Source organism: Vidua chalybeata, chromosome 14 (genome assembly GCF_026979565.1).
Source record: "Vidua chalybeata isolate OUT-0048 chromosome 14, bVidCha1 merged haplotype, whole genome shotgun sequence".
In the NCBI taxonomy this organism is placed as follows: Eukaryota; Metazoa; Chordata; class Aves; order Passeriformes; family Viduidae; genus Vidua; species Vidua chalybeata.
Window position 1 is genome coordinate 14,813,945 of NC_071543.1, and position 19,934 is coordinate 14,833,878.

At 52.0% G+C, this 19,934-nt stretch overlaps 2 protein-coding genes across 3 annotated transcripts; both read left to right on the forward strand.

Annotated features, from left to right (window-relative positions):
• The first annotated feature begins 687 nt into the window (after window positions 1-687).
• Window positions 688-6,112, forward strand: LOC128795081 (putative P2Y purinoceptor 10). Of its 2 annotated transcripts, none has more exons than XM_053955539.1 (2): window positions 688-908; window positions 3,947-6,112. In XM_053955539.1, exon 2 carries the CDS (start codon window positions 3,997-3,999, stop codon window positions 5,110-5,112), a length of 1,116 nt encoding a protein of 371 aa, XP_053811514.1. In that variant the 5' UTR covers window positions 688-908; window positions 3,947-3,996; the 3' UTR covers window positions 5,113-6,112. The 2 variants fall into 2 exon arrangements, with proteins under 2 accessions (XP_053811514.1, XP_053811515.1); XM_053955540.1 differs by lacking the exon at window positions 688-908 and adding an exon at window positions 2,371-2,433.
• Window positions 6,113-15,315: 9,203 nt separating this feature from the next.
• GPR174 (G protein-coupled receptor 174) lies at window positions 15,316-16,293 on the forward strand. Its single transcript, XM_053955545.1, has one exon. It carries the CDS (start codon window positions 15,316-15,318, stop codon window positions 16,291-16,293), a length of 978 nt encoding a protein of 325 aa, XP_053811520.1.
• The last annotated feature ends 3,641 nt before the right edge of the window (window positions 16,294-19,934 follow it).

Below are 19,934 nucleotides of genomic sequence, written 5' to 3' on the forward strand. Positions count from 1 at the left end.
TTCTATTTTTATGTTACTTCCAGGAAGGCAAAGTAGCCAACAGCCAAATTATCTGTACAAGCCCTGGGCTGTGAGCTGTGACCCTGGATATCAGGTAAAACTGCTCAGTTGGAAAAGAGGCTGCCCAGAAGTCACACCATGAAGTTGCACCACTTCTTCAGCCATGCAGAAAGGAAGTCATGCTCAGCAGGCAGAAAAACAGCGAAAAACTCTCTATATGTGCATCTGTATAGGAAGGGAATTAAAGGAATTAAAGAAAAATATTGGGAATTATGCACGTTATGGGTTTTTTAAACAACAGTATTTTGGGGAAATCTCCACCTTAAACCATCACATGATGTCAGGAATAAAGTCCAAACCCTCCAGCTTTAGCGTGCAGCCTTGATAGTCTGAGGCTAACCAAGCTTCCAAGAAAATTAGGGAAAATTACTCCCTTCCAGTAACTTACACTGGCAGAGTGCTCGGTTTTCCTCCAGCTAGCACTTATTGGGAGGTTGCTTCTGTATTTTACAGCTCTTTCCAGGCAAAGTGACCGTGGAGAGGAGCAGGAGCAGCCGGAGGGAAGGGCACCGTCCCCTCCCACAGCCCCTGTGCCCAGCGGGGACAGAAATCCGTGGTCTCCATCCCAGGGCACCAAACGACGTCATCGCCTTCCCAGCGGCTTTAACGTCATTAACTGCACACGTTTGGTGTGGAGAAGAGAAAGAAAATACAGGATTTCCTGTTCTGCAGCCACCGGACCGGGCTGCAGATGCCGGCAGGATTCCAGCCCTATGAGAACATGTGGAAGTTAAGCGAGGAGGCGCTGGGACTGCTGAGAAAACCAGAGGGAAATAAAAGCAGGACGCTGGCTGCTCCTGCTCCCTAGCACGGCTATGACCCCCCCGGAGCATGGGAAGCACAGCAAGGTGAGTGAAACTGGCGCATTTTTAGCAACTTTATCACTTCTTTGTAGTTCTTCAAGAGATGGTATCGGGCAGGAGCTGGTGCAACATCCTCAGCCGCTTCTGCTGTGCCCACAAATTTGTCTCCGAGGGTGGGTGAGGGGAGGCAGTGCCTGGGGCAGGCTGTGGTGTGGGGGAGGACATGGGGAGAGGCTGTTTTAGCCAAAAAACCTCAATTTTGTCCTTACTGACAGAGGCTGCCATCAGCGACCAGCTCTATTTACGCATTTCCTATTAGCGCCTAGATTAAACAAACAAAATTGTTGCTTACAACCCCAGTGCCAGAAAACTCCACTACTTAAACCAAGACCTCATTTCAAGCCATAAGTGGATTTATTATTTTTTAATTTTTTTTTTCCAAGTCTGCTTTTCCCTCCAGCATGCCAGTGCTGAAGGGAGGCAGCTCTGCCCCCATCCCCCAGCTCGGAGGGCTCTCCCCAGCCATGCCTGGAGTTCAGCTTTAGCCTGGGTTGTCCAAGCAGCCCATGGAAAAGATGAGGATGAGTTTGCCAATGGATCGGGAGCAGCAAATGCAGGAACACCCCGGTGGTGTGGGGCTGGGTGGGGCCCGGGCTGATTCACAGGAACCGGGCGGTTTCCAGCTCAGCCAGCCACATTCGCCTCCAGGAACGCTCCAAAAATCAGCCCCGGGTGCTCTAAGAGCTGCCTTGCCTCCTAATTAATTGCAGTTATTTGATGTTTAATGAATGGCGGGGCTGCATCCACAGTCAGTGCTCTGACTTCTCAGGCACTGGTATTGGGCTCCCTTGTGGAATTTCAGCTGATTAAAACTCAGCTTTGCCAAAAAAAACACTCCCTGCTCCTGCCTGTGTTTAAATCCATGTGTGGATGAAATGGGAAAATAATCAAAGAATGGCAGGAATATTTTATAGAAGATTTATAAAGGCACTGAACAAAACTCCAGACAGAGCCCACAGGAGCATCTCCATCCTGACACCACCAGCAAGGCAGGAGGAAGCTGGAGGGACATGGGGCAAAGGGAAAACTGGAAAACAATAAAAAATTTACAACTCCACCTTCCCAGGAATTGTTGTAGTGAACAAGCCTGGCCTGACCCCAGCCCAGGGTGGGGATCTCTGCTGCTTTCCTGCCAGTGCCCTCCAAAGCTGTGCTGGGTAGCAGCAGTGCCAGCCAGCCCTCCCGCCAGGAGCAGGCACTCCTGTGCTCCCAGGGAGAGCCAAAAACATGGAGAAAACCAGCAGGGAGGCTCCCCATGGAAGAAGTGCAGGATTTGGGCTGAGTTGTGTGTCAGGGACACCGGGGGCTCTGCGACCCCTTCCATGAGCCCACACCAAGTGCCACCTCTGTCACTGGACAGCTGTGACGGGAGCTGGGAACAGCTGCATTCCCCACGCTCCATGGCAGTTTTCCCTCTCTATTTTCTGCAGGGATGTGAAGACAAGTCCTGCCACCCCTTTGCCTGGGTTAAACAGACTGAGTGCAAAGTCCCTGATGGATTTTTGGGCAGGTGAGGAGCACAGGGATCCTGCAGGGACCAAGGAGCTGTTTCCCAGTATTCCCTCAGCACAGATGTCCACTCTCCCCTGCCTTTCCCAACTCAGTGGAGCAACCACAAACCTCTGGCACAGTCGGCAACCGAGAGGTGCCCTCACTCAGCAGTCCCAGTTCCACTGGAAAAACAAGGAAAAGCAAGAAGGCAGATTGGGAAAGGCTCAGTTTGGAAAGCAGGGTGGGAGCACTGACCCTGCTGACATCAGAGGTGAGGGTGGGGGGCAGCGAGCCAAGAGGCCAGGGCTGTATTTTTGATATTTATCTGAGCATAAAAATATAAAATATCTAAAATGATGATTTCCTGCTGATCCTGAAAATGTGGTAACCCCACCAAAGAGCTGCCCAGGTGAGGAGGTGCAGGATGGAGACTTCATCCTGTACCTTGAAGCATTGGGATGGATTTGCTCCTGGAAATCCATCCCTGGGACAAACACCAGGCTCTGGGAAACAGCACTGTGGCTGCTTCTTAATTAATTACTGCTGATGAGGGGCTGGGTGACAGTGACAGGAGGTGCTGAGGGCTCTGCCAGCCCCAGCTCCAGGCAGGGAAGGGCAGGGCAGGCTGTCCACCTCTCACAGGCTCCATTTCTAAATCCTCTCTTCCCAAAAGAACATTTCCTATGGGATCTGTTCATGAATGGCAAAATCCATCATCTCTCCAGAGAGCAGCCGGAGCACCTGAACTCCCCATGACCCCCTAATAAATCCCCTCAGCACTGGGTGAGCTGGGATGGGTAAATGGAGGAGAAGAATATCTACTTTAACTAGAAAGGAGTTGTGTTTATCTCCCTGCATGTCCTGAGCAGTTGCTGAAGGATAATTCCTGCTGCTGAGGGATAATTCCTGCTGCTCCAGCACGATGCCTGCACAATGTGCCGGAGTGGCGGAATTGAGTTAGCAGGACCAGCAGAGCAACTGGCGTGTGTTCGGCCAGTTATTAACTTATAAATCCAGCCTTAACTCTGGAGCCAGAGCTGATGGATCTGTCTGCAGCTCTCCCCTGGCCTCAGCTGCCTGGGGATGTTAATTATTGACTTTGCTGCCGATTCACATCAGATCCCTGCATGGATCTGCAAAGACAGTGCCTAAATCCATTTCAAATCCCTATTTATTTACAGTCCAGCTGAAGCTGCTTGTAGATGTGGAGCACCAATTTGACAGAATGCGATGGGAAACTTGATAAAATAAAAGTGGTTCTGGAAAACCCGGGGAGCTGCAGAAGCTCTCTGGCAATCAAGAGATGGATGTTACAGAGCTCAGGGTATTTGCTGTAATTGGGGCATCTCACGAGATCCCGCAGAGCGCCTCTGCAGGGAGAGGGTGGAGGATGCCTGGAATCACTCCCTGGGAGTGGGGCCACGCTTTCCCCCACACACACTGACTTGCACACACAACTGACTCTTCTGTCCTAAAGCACACTTACTCCATGGAGAGATTTTGGCTTTACAGCATCTTTTTACCCACTCCAGAACCCCTCCCCCTGCCGTGACCGCCCCATGAGTGAAGAGACCCGGCCAGGATGGAGAGCAATGTGTCCTCCGGGAACTGTTCCGACCCCCAGATGTCCTTCCAGTCCACCCTCTACGCCACCACCTACACCCTCATCTTCATCCCGGGGCTCCTGGCCAACAGCGCTGCCCTGTGGGTCCTGTGCCGGTTCCTCAGCAGGAAGAGCAAAGCCGTCATCTTCATGATCAACCTGGCCGTGGCCGACCTGGCCCACGTCCTCTCACTGCCCCTGCGCACCTACTACTACATCAACCACACGTGGCCCTTCGGGAGCTTCCTGTGCCAGGTGTGCTTCTACCTGAAGTACCTCAACATGTACGCCAGCATCTGCTTCCTCAGCTGCATCAGCATCCAGCGGTACCTGTTCCTGCTGCACCCCTTCCGAGCCAAGGGCTGGAAGCGCCGCTACGACGTGGCCATCAGCGCCCTGGTCTGGCTCTTGGTGGGGGCTGCCTGCCTGCCCCTCATCATCGTCAGGAGCCCAGCCCTGTCCAACTCCATCAACAGCTGCTTCTCGGACCTGGGCGTGAAGCAGCTCAGCCCGGGGGCCGCCATCGCGCTGGTGACGGTGGCGGAGCTGTTCGGCTTCGTCATCCCCTTCGGCACCATCGCCTGGTGCACGTGGAGGATGTGGCATTCCCTGCGGGAGGGCCCCACGGCGCTGCAGGACGCCGGCGAGAAGCAGAAGGCCCTGAGGATGGTCCTCATGTGCGCCGCCGTCTTCTTCATCTGCTTCACCCCCTACCACATCAACTTCCCCTTCTTCATGATGGTGATCGAGAACGTCATCCGGGACTGCGCCGTGCACCGGAGCACGCTGCGCTTCCACCCCATCTCCCTGTGCCTGGCCAGCCTCAACTGCTGCCTGGACCCCGTCCTCTACTACTTCATGACCTCCGAGTTCCAGGCGCAGCTGCTGCGCCACGGCTGCGTGGCCCTGAGAACGCGGCTCCCGCCCCGCCGCAGCAGCGCCTCCGGCACCGACACTGCCCACGACATCCGCGTCAGGAAGAGGCATCTCCCTCGCCTCAAGTTCTGGTCTCTTCCCAAGTTCTTTGGCCAAATAAACAGCATGGACATCCCCACTGTGCCACCTGACGAGCTGCTGCTGGAGTCCATCTCGTGAGAGCCCTGTCCATGCAAGGGCTTCTCAGAGCTGCAGCGAGGATTGCTCTGCTCTCCAAATCCGTCTGGAATTGTCCCTGCATGCCGCAGATGCCAGGACCTGATCCATGAGCACGTTGTGATGCCAAAAGATTTGCTGGTTGTGCTGTTGCTGCTGGGGACTGTTGTCTTCCATCCCCTCAAAAGCCATTGTTGATGCCAAAGTTTCCCCTGTGCCGAACTGCAGTGGGTTCAGGTGCCTCATTTCAGGTGTTTCTGTGCTTCTGTATATTTGTCATTTTTGGGAACCCTTCTGAACCCCGAGCTGTGAGTGAGAGGCTCAGCCTGGGCACAGCTCTGGGGATTTCAGCCCTGATGCTGGGTACCTACAGCCACCATCACCTGGAGCATCCACCATGCTCACACAGGGCTCCAGATCAGGACAGTTCATTATGTCCATGTAAACCAAAACTCTTCCACTACAAAAATCCATCACCTGGGTCCAATGCAGCCTAATCTGGACTGCAAGACTATAACCAGGGTATTAACCTATATCACAGCAGTGTTATAAGGGAGGGCTCAAACAAACTGGGCTCAGCTCACGCTGCTGGAAAAGGCACTGAGAGCTGAGCAGAAGGATCCACCTGGCTCCTGGGAGCTGCAGGTGCTTGGCTGATTATGGGGGATCAATATTTGGAAGACAAATTACAATAGATATGCCACAAGCAAGAGGGAGATGTGACACCTCCCAGGGTGGTGTTAATTCACAGAGCTCTGGTGTGAGCTGCAGAAACAGAGACTTGTCATTGGTGTCTCTTGTGTTGTTCTTGGGAGTCTTGTGTTATTTGTTGTGTTGCTGACGTGTGTGGTTGCACATGAAGATGTTATCCAAACTTTCAGTTTTGCTTTGAACACCAAAAATCATCCCAGCCTTCACTGGGTACTGAGAAAATTTACAAAACTGACTCCAGGACGCCCTGAAAGCTTCAAACTCCGAGGAAATAAAATGATCCCAGTGTGTATTTGAGCTTCAGGAGTATTATTTTAAGTGCTTGGAAATAATCTCATTATGCTCCACATCTGCTCTCAGAGCAGTGACATAATTTGGGGGGGACACCCAAGTCTGGGGCTCAGAGAAGCCTTGAAGAGTCACCAGTGCAGGGGTTCTGAGGTCTCCTCCTCCCAAGAAACCCTCAGGGAATTTTTTAAGTAAACATAGGCAGAGAGGGATTGATAGAAAACAGCTTTTCCCATGATTGGATGCACATTTCCACCCCATGCAGTGTGTCTGGGAAGCACGGAATGGGTGCTGAGGCTGGATGGGGGGGACCAGATGGGAGATCCAGACAAACTGGAGGAATTTGCTTTGGTACTTAAAGTGTGCCAGAAACAGGCAGACAACTCCAGGAGCAGGCAGAAAAGCTGCTGCCCTGGGGCTCATTCTGTCCCAAATCTCCTCCTCCTCTCACAAAAAAATATAAATAACAAAAGGCCATGTTTTCCTTGTTTGCTTGTGGGGGGGGAAGCTTTCAGGGCTGGAAAAATGCTGTTTCAGATGGCCCAAACCCAACAGAGCAGAGGCAAAACAGGAAACCCAAGAAAACCTCACCGATGCCGGGACTGGCTCAGGGCAGCTCCCACAGAGAGGACAAGCCACACCAGCAGGATCTTCACCAGGACTGTGGCTTTTCCCAGGTGTTTTGGGAATGGCACAACCCCGAGGAGCTGGGCTGGACATCCAGGTGGCCCTGAATGACCACAGACAGGTCATTTATAAGCCCCCCCGCCCCGAGCAACAGCAAATCCTGGATTGTGGCTCCAACTTTACTGGCAGCACCAGGTCCAGGTTTCCCAGGAGCTCCAGTTCCCCCTGGGACTTTGCCAGTTTGTTTTCAGATTGCTTTTCTGACATTTCTGCAACACAGCTTGCCCCTTCCAAACAGAGAACAGGAAAGGGCAAACCCAAAACTCTCCCCAGTGTCACGCGGAGACTCAACAGCAAACCCCCCCTCAGGCTGTGCCTGCCTCAGGCACGGCAAGTACAGACAAATCCCTTGCAGGGTGGGACACCCTGGGTAGCAGGGATTTTGCTGGGTTCTCTGTAAATCAATCCCTGAAGGAACATCCTTTTCCAGTACAAACTGGTGCTTCCTGCTCTTCCAATGCCTGCCAGGCTCCTGCTTTATCAGTTGTAGGATCATCGTGGAATGGTTTGGGTTGGGAGGGACCTTAAAGCTCATCCCACCCCGAGCTTCCACTAGCCCAGGTTGCTCCCAGTCCTATCCAGCCTGGCCTTGGACACTTTCAGGGATCCAAGGGCAGTCACAGCTGCTCTGAGCAACCTGTGCCAGGGCCTGCCCACCCTCACAGGGAAGAATTTTTCCCCAAGATCCCATCTAAACTTACACTTACACATCCCTAAAATGATGCAGTACTTGGGAGTATCCAAGCTGTCCCTTGCACGGCACTTTTTAGGGCCCCAAAGGGAGGGAGGGGAGCTGCTTTTCTCCTTGCTAAAAATACCTTTATCCTCCCTCCATGACCACACGCTCCCTGTCCAGCCCCAAAGTGCCTTTGCCTCTGGAAAACCACTCAGCCTCTGTGGAGCCCTCACAATCGAGCCTCTCCTGACTTTTGGCACCACTGCTGGCCAGGGGCAGCTTCTCCACCCACCCACCTCGTGCTGGAGAGGGGAAGTGCTGTCCCTGGCAAGGGAACAAACACCAACAGCTCCAACCCTGAGCACAGCTCCAACACACTCAAAGAGAATTTTGCTGCTTCAAACCCAGGCGAGCCAGGGAGCGGTTCTCCAAGCCAGGGAGCTGTTTTACAGACAGCCATGATTTCATCAGACCCCAATCCAATTTTTTGATCCATGTGCTCAGCCAGCAACACCCTGCAGAGCCCAAGTTTGGGGTGTGGTGGGACAGCACCGTGTGACAGCCCCAGGTGTGTCCATCACCCCTCCCATGCTCCGGGGTCCTGTTCAGGGCACGGGGGAGAGGATTTGGGAATTCTGTGCGGATGCCATGGCAGCGTTCAGCACTGGGAGGGCGCTCAGCATTCCAAGGAGCAGCCAAAGCCTCATCCCTGCACAGCCAGCACATCCTTCCCAGCAGACGCTGCCACGCCATCGCCCAGCCCTGCTCTTTTTGCAGGAAATTTTGGGTTTTTAAAGAGAATTCCCTGCTGCAGGCACACAGGGCAGGGAAATCCAGCAGTTTTAGCCCTCAGCCTGGTGTCAGCAGCACGGCTGCATCCCTGGCTCCACGTGAACCCTGCCGATGTCGGGAGCTGCATCCATGGACCTGCGCCTGCTCCCCCTTTCCAGACACGCTCCTTTCCCCTGGGACAGCCCCAGCCGTGTGGAGAGCAGGCAGACAACTTCTTCCCAGGAATTATTTCTATTAAAGACAGGCAGTGCAGATCAGAAGGACCTCAGCTGGTTCTCTCTGAGGAGCTCCTACAAGGTCATGAAGCACAAGCCTACATAAACAGAGAACTTTCAATTCTTGTAAGATACAAATGTAAGTAAAGAAAAAAAATATATAATCAATAAAGGGGAAAATTCCAATTTAAAAAATTTATTTTTTGCTGTAAAATAATTGCTTTGTGATTGGATGCCCAGCTCCAAGACCTCCTGATTTTTGTTGGCCTCAACTGCAGCAGGACTGGAAGGTCAAGCCAGAGTTTTCCCTGGGGACAGCAGAACTCAGAGACTGGCACTTGCCTGCTGGTCAAGGCACCCTCAATTCCCACCCTCCACCCCAGGAACGCTCCTGGTGTGATGGGAAATGGGATAGATGCCAGTGGCAATGCACACAGAGCGTGGCACCAGCAAAACAGGATTTGGGGGTGCCCTGCAAGGTGGTTTTGAAACAAAACCCCCCTCAGTACCCTACACCCACTCCCTGCCCCGAGCTCAGGCTCTGCCTTCCCCTAACCAGGCTGACTGCTGTGGAAATGGCAGTGAAGCAGAGAATCCACCACGTGCTGCAGTGGGAAAAGCAAAGGAGCCCATCCCAAGCCCAGGTGCTGCTCAGCCACAAGGGATCGGTGATTCCTGGGACTGGCCTCAATTTTCTTGTCTAATAAAGTCACCTCCAAACCATCCCCCTCAATCCTCATGGGAGGCAGGGAGTGCCAAGGTCCCACAGGGGAATGCTGGTGGAGTGGGGGCAGAGCCTGGGGACCCTGGGTGTCACATCACACAGTTCTGGGGAGAGGGAGAGGAAATAAAGGAGAGCATGGCAGAGATAGCTGGTGGGAGGTGCTGGGAAGGTTTCACATCTCAGATCCTGCTGAAATTAGGGAAACACCCCAGGACTGACATGAGCTGAGGCAGCATTCTCCTCTGAGGGCTCAGTGAGACCCCAGCACCACGGAACCCCCCTTCAGCACAAAACCCCACCCCCCACTGCTGCCAGCCCAAAAACATCAGTCCAAAACCCAGCCCTGCACCACAGGCACAACTCTGCAGAGAAGATCCCACAGTGCTGAAAGCTCTGGCTCCCACGTTAATTAAAGCCCATCGAGTCATCAGCAGCTTCAGAATAAAGCTGGAAGCTTTAACCAGCAGGAGCATCAGCTGCTGGAACAGACACACAGCTGCATTTTTGGGAGATGTGGTCCACAGAGCCTTAGAGAGGGGCTGGGCCACCACAGGGTGACAAACCCTGTGCCCTGCGAGGCGGTAAGAGCCATTAATCTGTAAACTGCCATAAAAAGGAGTGTAGAGAGCTACAAACCCTAAGCTGGAATTGCGATATGAGTAAATCAACCATGCTTTAAAGGAGCAGGTGTAATATAATATATATATATATATATATATATATATATATATGTATGCTGTTCTCCTGGGGAGATGTGAAAGAAAAATGAATAAATGCAAATCAAAAAGTCGCAAATCTCTGCAGAACTCTGGAAATGATTAGCAAAGTCACTTTTTTCAAATTAACCAACTGAATCATTGCTCCCTTAACAAGAATTCTTCTTGCTGTTCCTCGGGCTGAGTCCTCCGCTGGATCAGCAGGGAAGTGCTGCTTTTCAAACTGGAAGCGCAGCCAGCTCTGCCCTCTGCCGATGGCCGGGGACCGCGATGGCCCGGGAATGTGGCCGTAGGTGACACCACTTCGTGGCACGTTTGGAAAAGAAGAGCCCTTGGCTCTCACCCTGTTTGCTCCATGAGAGCTGCGGGAATCCCCCGAGTGAAATAATGACCGCGGAGGACTCGCTGCTTTTGGGGAGCCCAAATCTGCCCACGATCAGCTTCGGGGGGACCCTAAAGCCCCCCAAATCCCTGGGAGCAGGGACTGCAGCACAGGGGTGCAAACACCCCGGTGAGAGGGAAGGAGCCTTTCCCAGAAAGCTGGGGAAGGAAAATAATGGACAAATCCTCGCATTCGGGCTCCTAACCCCCCACCCCTGGCAGCAGGCACAGCTGCTGGGGTGACACAGCGACAGCTCCCAGAACACCCCGAGAGCATCGGCACCCTTCCAAACATCTGTGCAAAGCAGCGAAGGAGAAGGAGAGCGGGTGATTCCAGGCAGGGCCCAGGGCAGGGACACCCCAAAGCGGGGGCCCCGCCGTGCCCGTGCCGCTCCCCAGGGCGCAGCCGCTCCCCGGCACTTGCGCTTTTGCTTTGCACGGCGAGGGAGGGACCCGCCGTGGGGACCTCTGCAGCCCCGCGGGGACACGCCGGGACAGCCTCCGGGCCAGCAAAGGTAGGGCTGGAATTCCTCTGTCCCGGTTACCTGCGGGTGAGGCTGGGGGATTCAACTGGGCTTTTTTTTTGTTGTTGTTGTTGTGCCCTAGATTTGGTGAGGCTCTGCCGGGAGTGCTGAGAGGGGATGGGACACTGCAGGGACAGCCAGGGGGGTCCTGCCTTCACCACAGACCTGGTGTAACTCCCAGAGTAAATAGGTAGAAGGGAGGAGATGGAGAGTAAGCCCAGCTATATTAATTAACTGAAGAGATAATACTTCATTTATTGAAGAGCTCCTGTGTGTGCTCTGAGCATCCGAGCGAGAGCAGGGGGACGGCTGAAGCTAAAACACCCAGCCTTGATGTTTCAAGCTGTGCTTTCTGCTATCATTGAGCGAGCAGCTGAGTTTAAGGATTAACCCCAACTCCAGCGATTCTCAGCCTCTGCAAAGCCAGCACCACCTGGGATGGGACTGGTCTGAAAGGGGCCTTTGAGGCCACGCAGCCCCATTCCCCCTGCACAGGGATAACTGGCCCAGTTCCCACTGCTCCACACTTCCCTTGGGTTTGTCCCTCTCCGTTTGTCCCATGAGTTTTCCCAAGTGCTCTGTTCCTCACAAGTGGTACCACACTGATGTTCCATGGGCCAATTTCCATTTCACTGCTAGAACCAGGAGGAAGAGGACAGGGTTGTCACAGCACGGGGGCATGGCTGTGCATCCCCGGGGACCATGTGCTGATGGTCTGGGGGGATAACTTACAACTTTGGTGCCAGAAGCATCTCTCAGGGACATCAGGGTGTGCCAGGAAGGGAGAAGGAGGGTGGGGGATTAGGCTGACACACAGCACTGCTGCTCTGGGTTACATTCCCTTCTTAACCAGGATAAATATTAACAAAGGAGGACAAGAGCTTTTGCAAAGGATTAAAAGGCAAAAGCAGAGTATTTCATATGGCATTAAACCAGAGCATTTATTTTTTTCCCTCCATATTCTTGGAATTTAGTTAGCACAGCAAGAGGCAACATCGTTCTGATGGAGAAACAGAAAAATCCCAAATATCTACCAGGAAACTACTTCAAGGCAGAGAAGGGTCTTCTGTCATTTGTTAAAAGAACAAAAAAATCAACCCCATACAACATTCAGTTTTAGCATTTCTATTTTCAGTTCATACCTTGTAAATTCTACTTCCTGCCAAAGCAGGCCAGCAGCATTTCAGGTGAGCCAGAGAACAAAGTGGGCACTGGGAGAAGCCCAGGCCACCCCTGGGCCAGCTCTCCCCTGCCCACAGGGCCCCTTTGGAGGCACCCAGCCACCCTCACCCTGCCTTCACTCTCACAGGAAACTGAATTTCTATTTGATGTTTCCCCTGTGCATGTTCTGCTTTTATTTTAGGTTGTGGAGGAGAAGAAGGAAAAACACAAGAGAGGTGCCAGGCACAGCCCAGCCCAGCTCCCCCAGGAGGGTAAGTGAGCAGGGGACACCAGGGTGCTGCTGCTGTGCCCCTGTCACCCCCGCCACAGGTTTTCTGTGTTCTTAAAACACATCCTCACCCTGAACACGAGGGGACTGAGCACCCCCAGCTCACCTGGGCCAGCAGCAAGGGCAGGGCTTGGTGACGGATCCATCCAGGCTCATCCATCACCTGGCTCTGGGCAGGAGCAGGAGGAATTGGCAGATCCCAGCTCTGAGAGGGCTCCGGGCACGAGGAGGCAGCAGCAGGGACAGCACCCACAAACTGGGCCCAGCCAGGAGCTGCTTCCAAAGCCAGCACCCACAAACTGAGCCCAGCCAGGAGCTGCTCCCAAAGCCAGCACCCACAAACTGGGCCCAGCCAGGAGCTGCTCCCAAAGCCTCTCCCCCACCCAGCTGGGTTTGGGAGCTGCTGTGAGTTAAACCCCCAGGATTTGCTGACGAGGATTGGACACCCCTAAGCAGCCTCAGGTGAGGAGCCTGAGCACTGCTGAGGGTGCTGAGCTCTGCTGAGGCTGTGGGAGCAGCCCCTTACCCTGCTCACAGCTGGGCTCTGCCCCACAGCCCCAGCTCCTGCAGGGGTTCTCATGGGGCAGACGGATACCCAGCTGTGCTCCAGCATATGGAAAATGCTTTACCCAGGATGTTCTCATCTCTAACAAGCTGATTTTAGGCTGCCTGCAACTCTTACCTGCTGCTCTGACTCATTAGGCACAAATCTTCATCCAGTGCCCCAACGTGGCTGATTTGGGGGGCACCCATGGAAAATCAGGGGGAAGAGCTGTTCAGGGGGAGAGGGAGGCTGTGCCTGTGGAGAGTCTCTCACCCACCCCCTCGCAGTGAGGGGGAAGCAAGCACAGAACATGCAAACCCAAATTTCCTCTTTCTGGAGATTTTTTTAGCATCCTGCTGGTTTTTTACACAGCACACAGGGCTGAACTCTGTGATGTTGCTGCTTGGGATTTCCAAAGTGCCATTTCTCACACTGCTGAGTTTTTACTCCCCTCCCTCTCCAGGCCTGAGGGTGCCTCTGGGTGCCCTGGCTGAGCCCCCTCTCTGCTCCCCACCTTCAGCTGGGCCTCGGGGACCCCTCGTGCCACAGGGACAGGCAGAAAGTCCTGCAAGTGCCTCCCTGGAGCCAGGCTGGTGGGGGCAGGGAATGGAGTTGCAGGAAAGCTGCTGTGTGATGGGGATGGGGAAGGGCAGGAGCTGAGGAGGAGCAGGAAAAATAAGATGTGCACGTGTGGAAGGGCTGGGAGTGACTTTGTCCTTCCCTCTGTGTGTCCCATGGCTCAGAGATGGAGTTAAGGTGGGTTTTCCTGCCTGGGAATGCTGCCAGGGGAAAAGGATTGAGTCTTCCTCAGAGGGTGACAGGAGCCTCTGCCAACAGGAGAGGAGAGGCAAGCTAGTTTAAATCGAGAAGAAAAATTGTTAAAATACAAATACTATTAATTGTCACTTCTGAACTGTAACAGGATCATTTCACGAGCCATTTTACTCCACTGCTTGAGTTAGATACTCCCTCTTTAAAAGGAAGGAAGGAAGACATCTCAGTCTCCTTGGTGAGAGAAAATGCAAAAATAGACATGTTTCCTTTTATGGCAGATTTTCTGCTTCCACCCAAAACTACTTCAAAGTTTCGGTACCATCACCCCAGCAAGTCTTGACCATCATTAAATAAGTGTTCACATTTTTTACCTAAGCATTGGACAAAAACCAGCAGGGACTGCAGCAGATGTCATTTTCCCTTTAAAATTAAAATGTAAAAAATTAAAAACATTAAAACACTTTAAATTAAGTAAATGTGCCTTTGGCGTCTGGGTTGGTACCTACAAACTTCTCCCACTTAGACCTGCAGGATAATTCTTCATGTGGAAGCCAAAGCAAACCTGAGACGGTTTGGGCAGAGATCTGAATTTCCTCTAGATTTATCAGATCTGGCTGAGGTTTTTTGTGTCTGACACATTCAGATAACATCACCTGTTTGGCTGCAATTTTAAATAAAATCCACCTCCAGCCTCCTTAGTACCAGTTCTGGTATTATCAACAGCCTCAGATGTGCACAATGGGTAAGGACAGGCTTAGAAAAAGCAGCTGTGAGAAAGTCAGGTTGGATCAAATGCAGGTAGTTCTGCAAAGGATGGTTTATGTCCTATTTTTAAAAGATGAACCTGGGTTTGACCCTATTTTTAAAAGTTGACCCTGGTTTGGTGAAAGCCACTGACCTGGGACTTCCACCCCATGACACAGCAGTGGTGGCTGCACCAGGGGAAAGGTTTGTGTGCACATGGGTTACACGAGGAGCAGATTTCCTTCTGTCACCTGCAGCTGGGGAGGGTGGGAATGTTCTGAGGGCTTTCCTGGGAAGCCAGGGGAGTGTTCCCCTCAGGAGTTTTTGGGAGGTGAGAATATCCCCAGGGAGGGAGGCAGGTTCTGGCACTGACCACGTGCTGGGACACAGGAAGAGCAACACCCCAGGTTTGTAGCAGAAAACAAACACGATTTCTATTTATTCCTTGGTGGTTCTGCACCTCCACTGGACAGGGCACGGTGCTTGCTGGGCAGCACAAGAGCTGATCACCACCACAGCCACACAGGTTTCTGCTGGAGAGATGCTCCAGCTTTTTCCAGCTCTCCCATAACTCTTGCTCTGTTCCTCCCCTGTCTCCCAACAATCTCCAACTGCACCTTTCTGTCTTCCAGCTGTTGAACGCCTGTGCTGAGAGAAGAGGCTGAAATGCCACCCAAAAGGTGACAGAGACACAGCTCCGGTGAGGAATTGTCCACTCGGACACAGCGATGCTTTTCCCGGTGTGGATCCCTCCTGCCCATCCTGCAGGTGACCCCAGCGAGCTCTGACCAAGAGCATGAGCAGGGCTCGAGGGCAGGACTGGAATTAACTCCCCCCGTGCCAAAACTCCCCGTGATGAGCCGGTGAGCGGAGCCTCCCCCACGGATCCCAGGTTCCCTTTGGATCCTGAGGCCTCCCCTGGCTGCAGGACAGGCGGGATGGACGTGTTATGATGCTGAGCACGGAGCTGGAGCACAACCATGAGCAACAGCTCCAACTGCAGCGAGACAGACCTCAAGCCCTACTACGCCGTCACCTACACGGTGATCCTGATCCCCGGGCTCATCGGGAACACCCTGGCCTTGTGGGTCTTCTATGGCTACATGAAGGAGACTAAAAGGGCCGTGATATTTATGATCAATTTAGCCATTGCTGACTTATCACAGGTGCTGTCCTTGCCCCTGAGGATTTTTTACTACCTGACGGGCACGTGGGAGTTCGGAGGAGGTCTCTGCATGTTCTGCTTCTACCTGAAGTACGTCAATATGTACGCCAGCATCTACTTCTTGGTGTGCATCAGCGTGAGGAGGTACCTGTTCCTCATGCACCCCTTCAAATTCAGTGACTGCAGGCGTGTCTGTGATGTCTACATCAGCATCGTGGGCTGGGTCCTGGTCTGTGTGGGTTGCCTGCCCTTCCCGCTCCTCAGGATGCAGCACCAGGAGGATAAAAACTCCTGTTTTGTGGATCTTCCCATCAAGAAACTCGACCTCCCCACCTCAATCACGCTGATGACCATAGGGGAGTTGGTGGGGTTCGTGACCCCCCTGCTCATCATCCTGTACTGCTCCTGGAAGACAATCTTATCACTAAAAGAGAGGCACTCTGCTTCCCGGGACCTGGGCGAGAAGAAAAAGGCTTTAAAGATGATCCTCACCTGCGCCCTGGTGTTCCTGATTTGCTTTGCACCTTATCACATCAGCTTCCCGCTGGATTTCTTTGTGAAAACCGGGCAGATCCAGGAGGGCTGCGTGCAGATCTCGGTGTTCCACGCCGTGGCTTTGTGCCTCGCCAGCCTCAACTCCTGCGTGGATCCCATCATCTACTACTTCACCACGGACGAGTTCAGGAGACGCCTCTCCAGGCAGGATCTGCAGGACAGCATCCAGCTCCAGCCCCTCAGCTACGGCAGGAAGCACTCCAGGGATGTGCTTGGGGAGGACACCACGGAATACTAGAGCTGCCCTTCCCAAACAGCTGACAGCATTTCCAATATTCATAAAATTTTGGCCTTTGCCAGAATTTTTTCCCTCAGGACACTGAGAACAACTCAAACTTCTGCTTTCAGTGAGGGCTGGAATAGCAAACAACCTCCCTCACAAAAAAAAAAAAAAAAAAAAAAAAAACAAACCTGACCAAAAATGTGTTGATTTAATACTTCAGGTGCAAATTTTCACTGAATAGAAATAGGAGCATTTCCATTCCTCAGCTGGGCAGCAGGAGGTCATGGACCCATGGGAGAGGTGTCACCATGCTTCACTGTCACCTGTGGCATCACCCAGCCACGTCCTGGTCAGCAAGAAACAGCAAAGATTCTGGGGTCTTGCTGTGCAGAAAGAATTTGATCCTAAAAATCACTGGATGCCACAATATTCTCTGTTTCTGAAGCACAAGACAATTCAGCAGAGACTGATTCTCCAGAGAGTGCCCAGAGCCTGCTCCAGCCACGCTGAGCATGGAGTGAGCAGCAGAAGGTGGCCCCAAAGGACTTCTCACTTAAATAATTAATGAAGCCTCATTTGGGCATGTAGCAAATGCCATCACCCCAAATCACACAGCCAGTGAAGCTTCCACACACTATTTTTCTGCCATCAGTTCCCACTTCTGGGTGCAAAGACAAGGGTTAGAGCCATGCCTTGGGTTTTGAAGCGTGGGGTTGTGCTTGGAGGGTATTTATTCAAGCCAGGTGTCCATCAGGCCTTTCAGATTGTCTTTTCACCAAAAATGGGGCAAATTATTTCCCTTTTACTGATAACTGACCCACAGCCATCACATCCACTCCCCACTAACAGCAGCAGGATTCAAACAGAGGATCCAAACCTTTCCAAAGCTTGCTGTAATGAGAACTCCCTGGAAGCAAAGTCAAAGGTACCATGAGAGATTTTTAAGAAAGGCTCAAAGGTGGATGTTGTTTTAATAATATTTGCTTTAAATTCAAACCACAGAGTCTTCAGGCTTGATTTTGGTATTTCATTTGCACCTTCTTGTAAAATGTTATTTTTCTGTGAACATTGCAAACGTTACAATGGAAGTGTTTTGGAAGTGTAAAATACTGTGACAGTATCATTTTTTATTTATGCAAATGTTGTTTTATAATTTATATAAGGGAAATGCACATTGTAGGAAAATGATGTGAAGCCCAGAGAGTGTCAGAACACAAGGAGTTTGTTTTCTTTTCAAAAACTTTTCATATAATAAAAGAAAACTCCACCACCTCTTCCCCACAGGAATCTGAGCCAGTGCCTGGTGGCTGAGCAAGCACTGATAATTCATGGAAACCACATTCACAGTGACAAAAAAAATATTTATTTTTATATTTCCTGTTGTATATAATAAAATAATCATTTCTAAAAATGGTTTTTAAATGCAATTCTTGGCTCCTTCTCTGCCCTGCATCACCAATACACATGAACATGTGGCAGCGCCTGGATTTGCTGCCTCTTGAGCACCTGCAGAACATTTTAGATGCTTCTCCAAAATTATTTGACTCTTCTTGTTGCACTGGGGAGAAAAGGCAAGGGCCAGGTTTCCCAGGATAATGGGAATTCCTCCAGCTGCAGGAATCCAGCCCACCCCTGTCCTTTCTGGCCACCATGGGAGGGGACCAGGGTGGCCCTGTCCAATCCCCCCAGAATCACTTTTAGCTCCTGAGGGGAAAAAGTTGTTACATAAAGTGGTGTCAGAAGTTCAGAAATTGTTCAGTGACAGAAACCTCAAGCAGCTGAAGTTTTCCACCCAGAAAATCCTGTGGGTGCAGCAGCGCCTTCCCCCCTGCCACTTATTCAAATGAGTGTTAATTATCTCTTTTTACAGGAAGTTGGTGCAATGGTCGGGGTGGGTGACAGGAGATGAATTCAGGGGACACCTCCCTGCCCTCCCCAGGGCACCTCTGCTCCAGGTGGCATCTGCTGGGGCCACACTGAGGTCTCACAACCCCCGGGGATGCTGCCACCAACAACTGCAGAATGATGATGTTCCTCGGATTAGCAGGAGGTGGATTTTCATGCCGTGGGTATTTTTGCCATGCCCCTGTATTTTTAGTGTCTCAGGATCCATGAGCTGGACTCAATCATCTTTAGGAGTCCCTTCCAACTCAGAGTATTCTGTGAATCTCTGAAATAATCTGAATAATCTGGTCTGCAGCATTGGAATGGAAATCTGAATGAGAATGTAACTGAGAACAAAAGGACCAAACCCTAAAATATCCCCTTTATTCAGCAGGAAGGGTTTCCTCTGGCTGCAGCCCTCCCCAGGGTGTTGTTATCACTGAGCAGCAAAGCACTGAGCTCTCTGCCCGTGCCCTCACCAGGCTGGCTCTGGGCTGAAGTGACAGGAGGCTTTTGGGCACAGAATCAGCTTTAATTCCTGCTGGGCCAAAGGAAAGCCATTGCGGCAAGAGTGCAGCCTCAGGGGTGGTTTGAGGGATGCTTGGGGAGCCTGAGCTGCTCAGAATGAGCAGTGAGCATTTTGGGAGCCTTACACAGGGCACAAGGTAGCTGAGGGTGCAGGGTCAGGGGGAAGCAGAGTTCTGGGTCTGCTCCAACCCTGCCCCACTTCCATCGCCTCCCCCGTGCTCCCTGCCCTGCAGCAGCTGCACAACCTCTCATAACCCTCGGGCACCGCCTCTCCCCTGCCCCTGGCACCGTGAGAAGAGACCCAGCGGCTTCCTTGGGGCTTTTTCTGTGCATGCTGAGACCCAGAGCTGCCCTCGCACGTGACAGCTGGCACAGCAGTGGGAGCACAGCCTCCTTTCCTTTCCTTTCCTTTCCTTTCCTTTCCTTTCCTTTCCTTTCCTTTCCTTTCCTTTCCTTTCCTTTCCTTTCCTTTCCTTTCCTTTCCTTTCCTTTCCTTTCCTTTCCTTCCCTTCCCTTCCCTTCCCTTCCCTTCCCTTCCCTTCCCTTCCCTTCCCTTCCCTTCCCTTCCCTTCCCTTCCCTTCCCTTCCCTTCCCTTCCCTTCCCTTCCCTTCCCTTCCCTTCCCTTCCCTTCCCTTCCCTTCCCTTCCCTTCCCTGATGGGATCAGAGCCCATGGAATCCCAGAGATCTCCTTTTGCCATGAAAAGGGCTGATTTACAACTTCTCCTACCGAAGCAGAATTTTTGTCCTCTCACACATCTTTTCTTTTACCAGCACTGTTTTATTTGCTGTTTTGTCACATGGTTGCTCAACATCCTGAGCAGAGTCCCTGTTTCTCTGTAACTCGTTAGATTTTCCTGCTGGGGTTAAGGCAGCTTTGACACATTTTATTGCACTTTTTACTTCCTTTTTCACTTTGCTGTTAAAAATGAGTCTCGGCCCCAGCTCATGGGGTGTAAATGCACACACAGAGCACCCCTGGCACTGCTGGACTCTGTTCCTCAGACCTCAATAACTAAAAACAGCCTCCAGAGAGTGACCCAGATATGAGCCCACCCCATCCAACACAAAAATAAAAAGCTAAAATCTTGTCAGAGATGTTTTGATAAATATCATGACCAAAAATAAGCAGGATCCATCAGGGCAGTGCCTGGTTCATGCTGCCAGTTAAGTCAGGGCAGAGGAGCTGCAGCCTTTGGGGTGATCAATTCTACAATTGATCTACACCATCTACAGCTGTGGCCA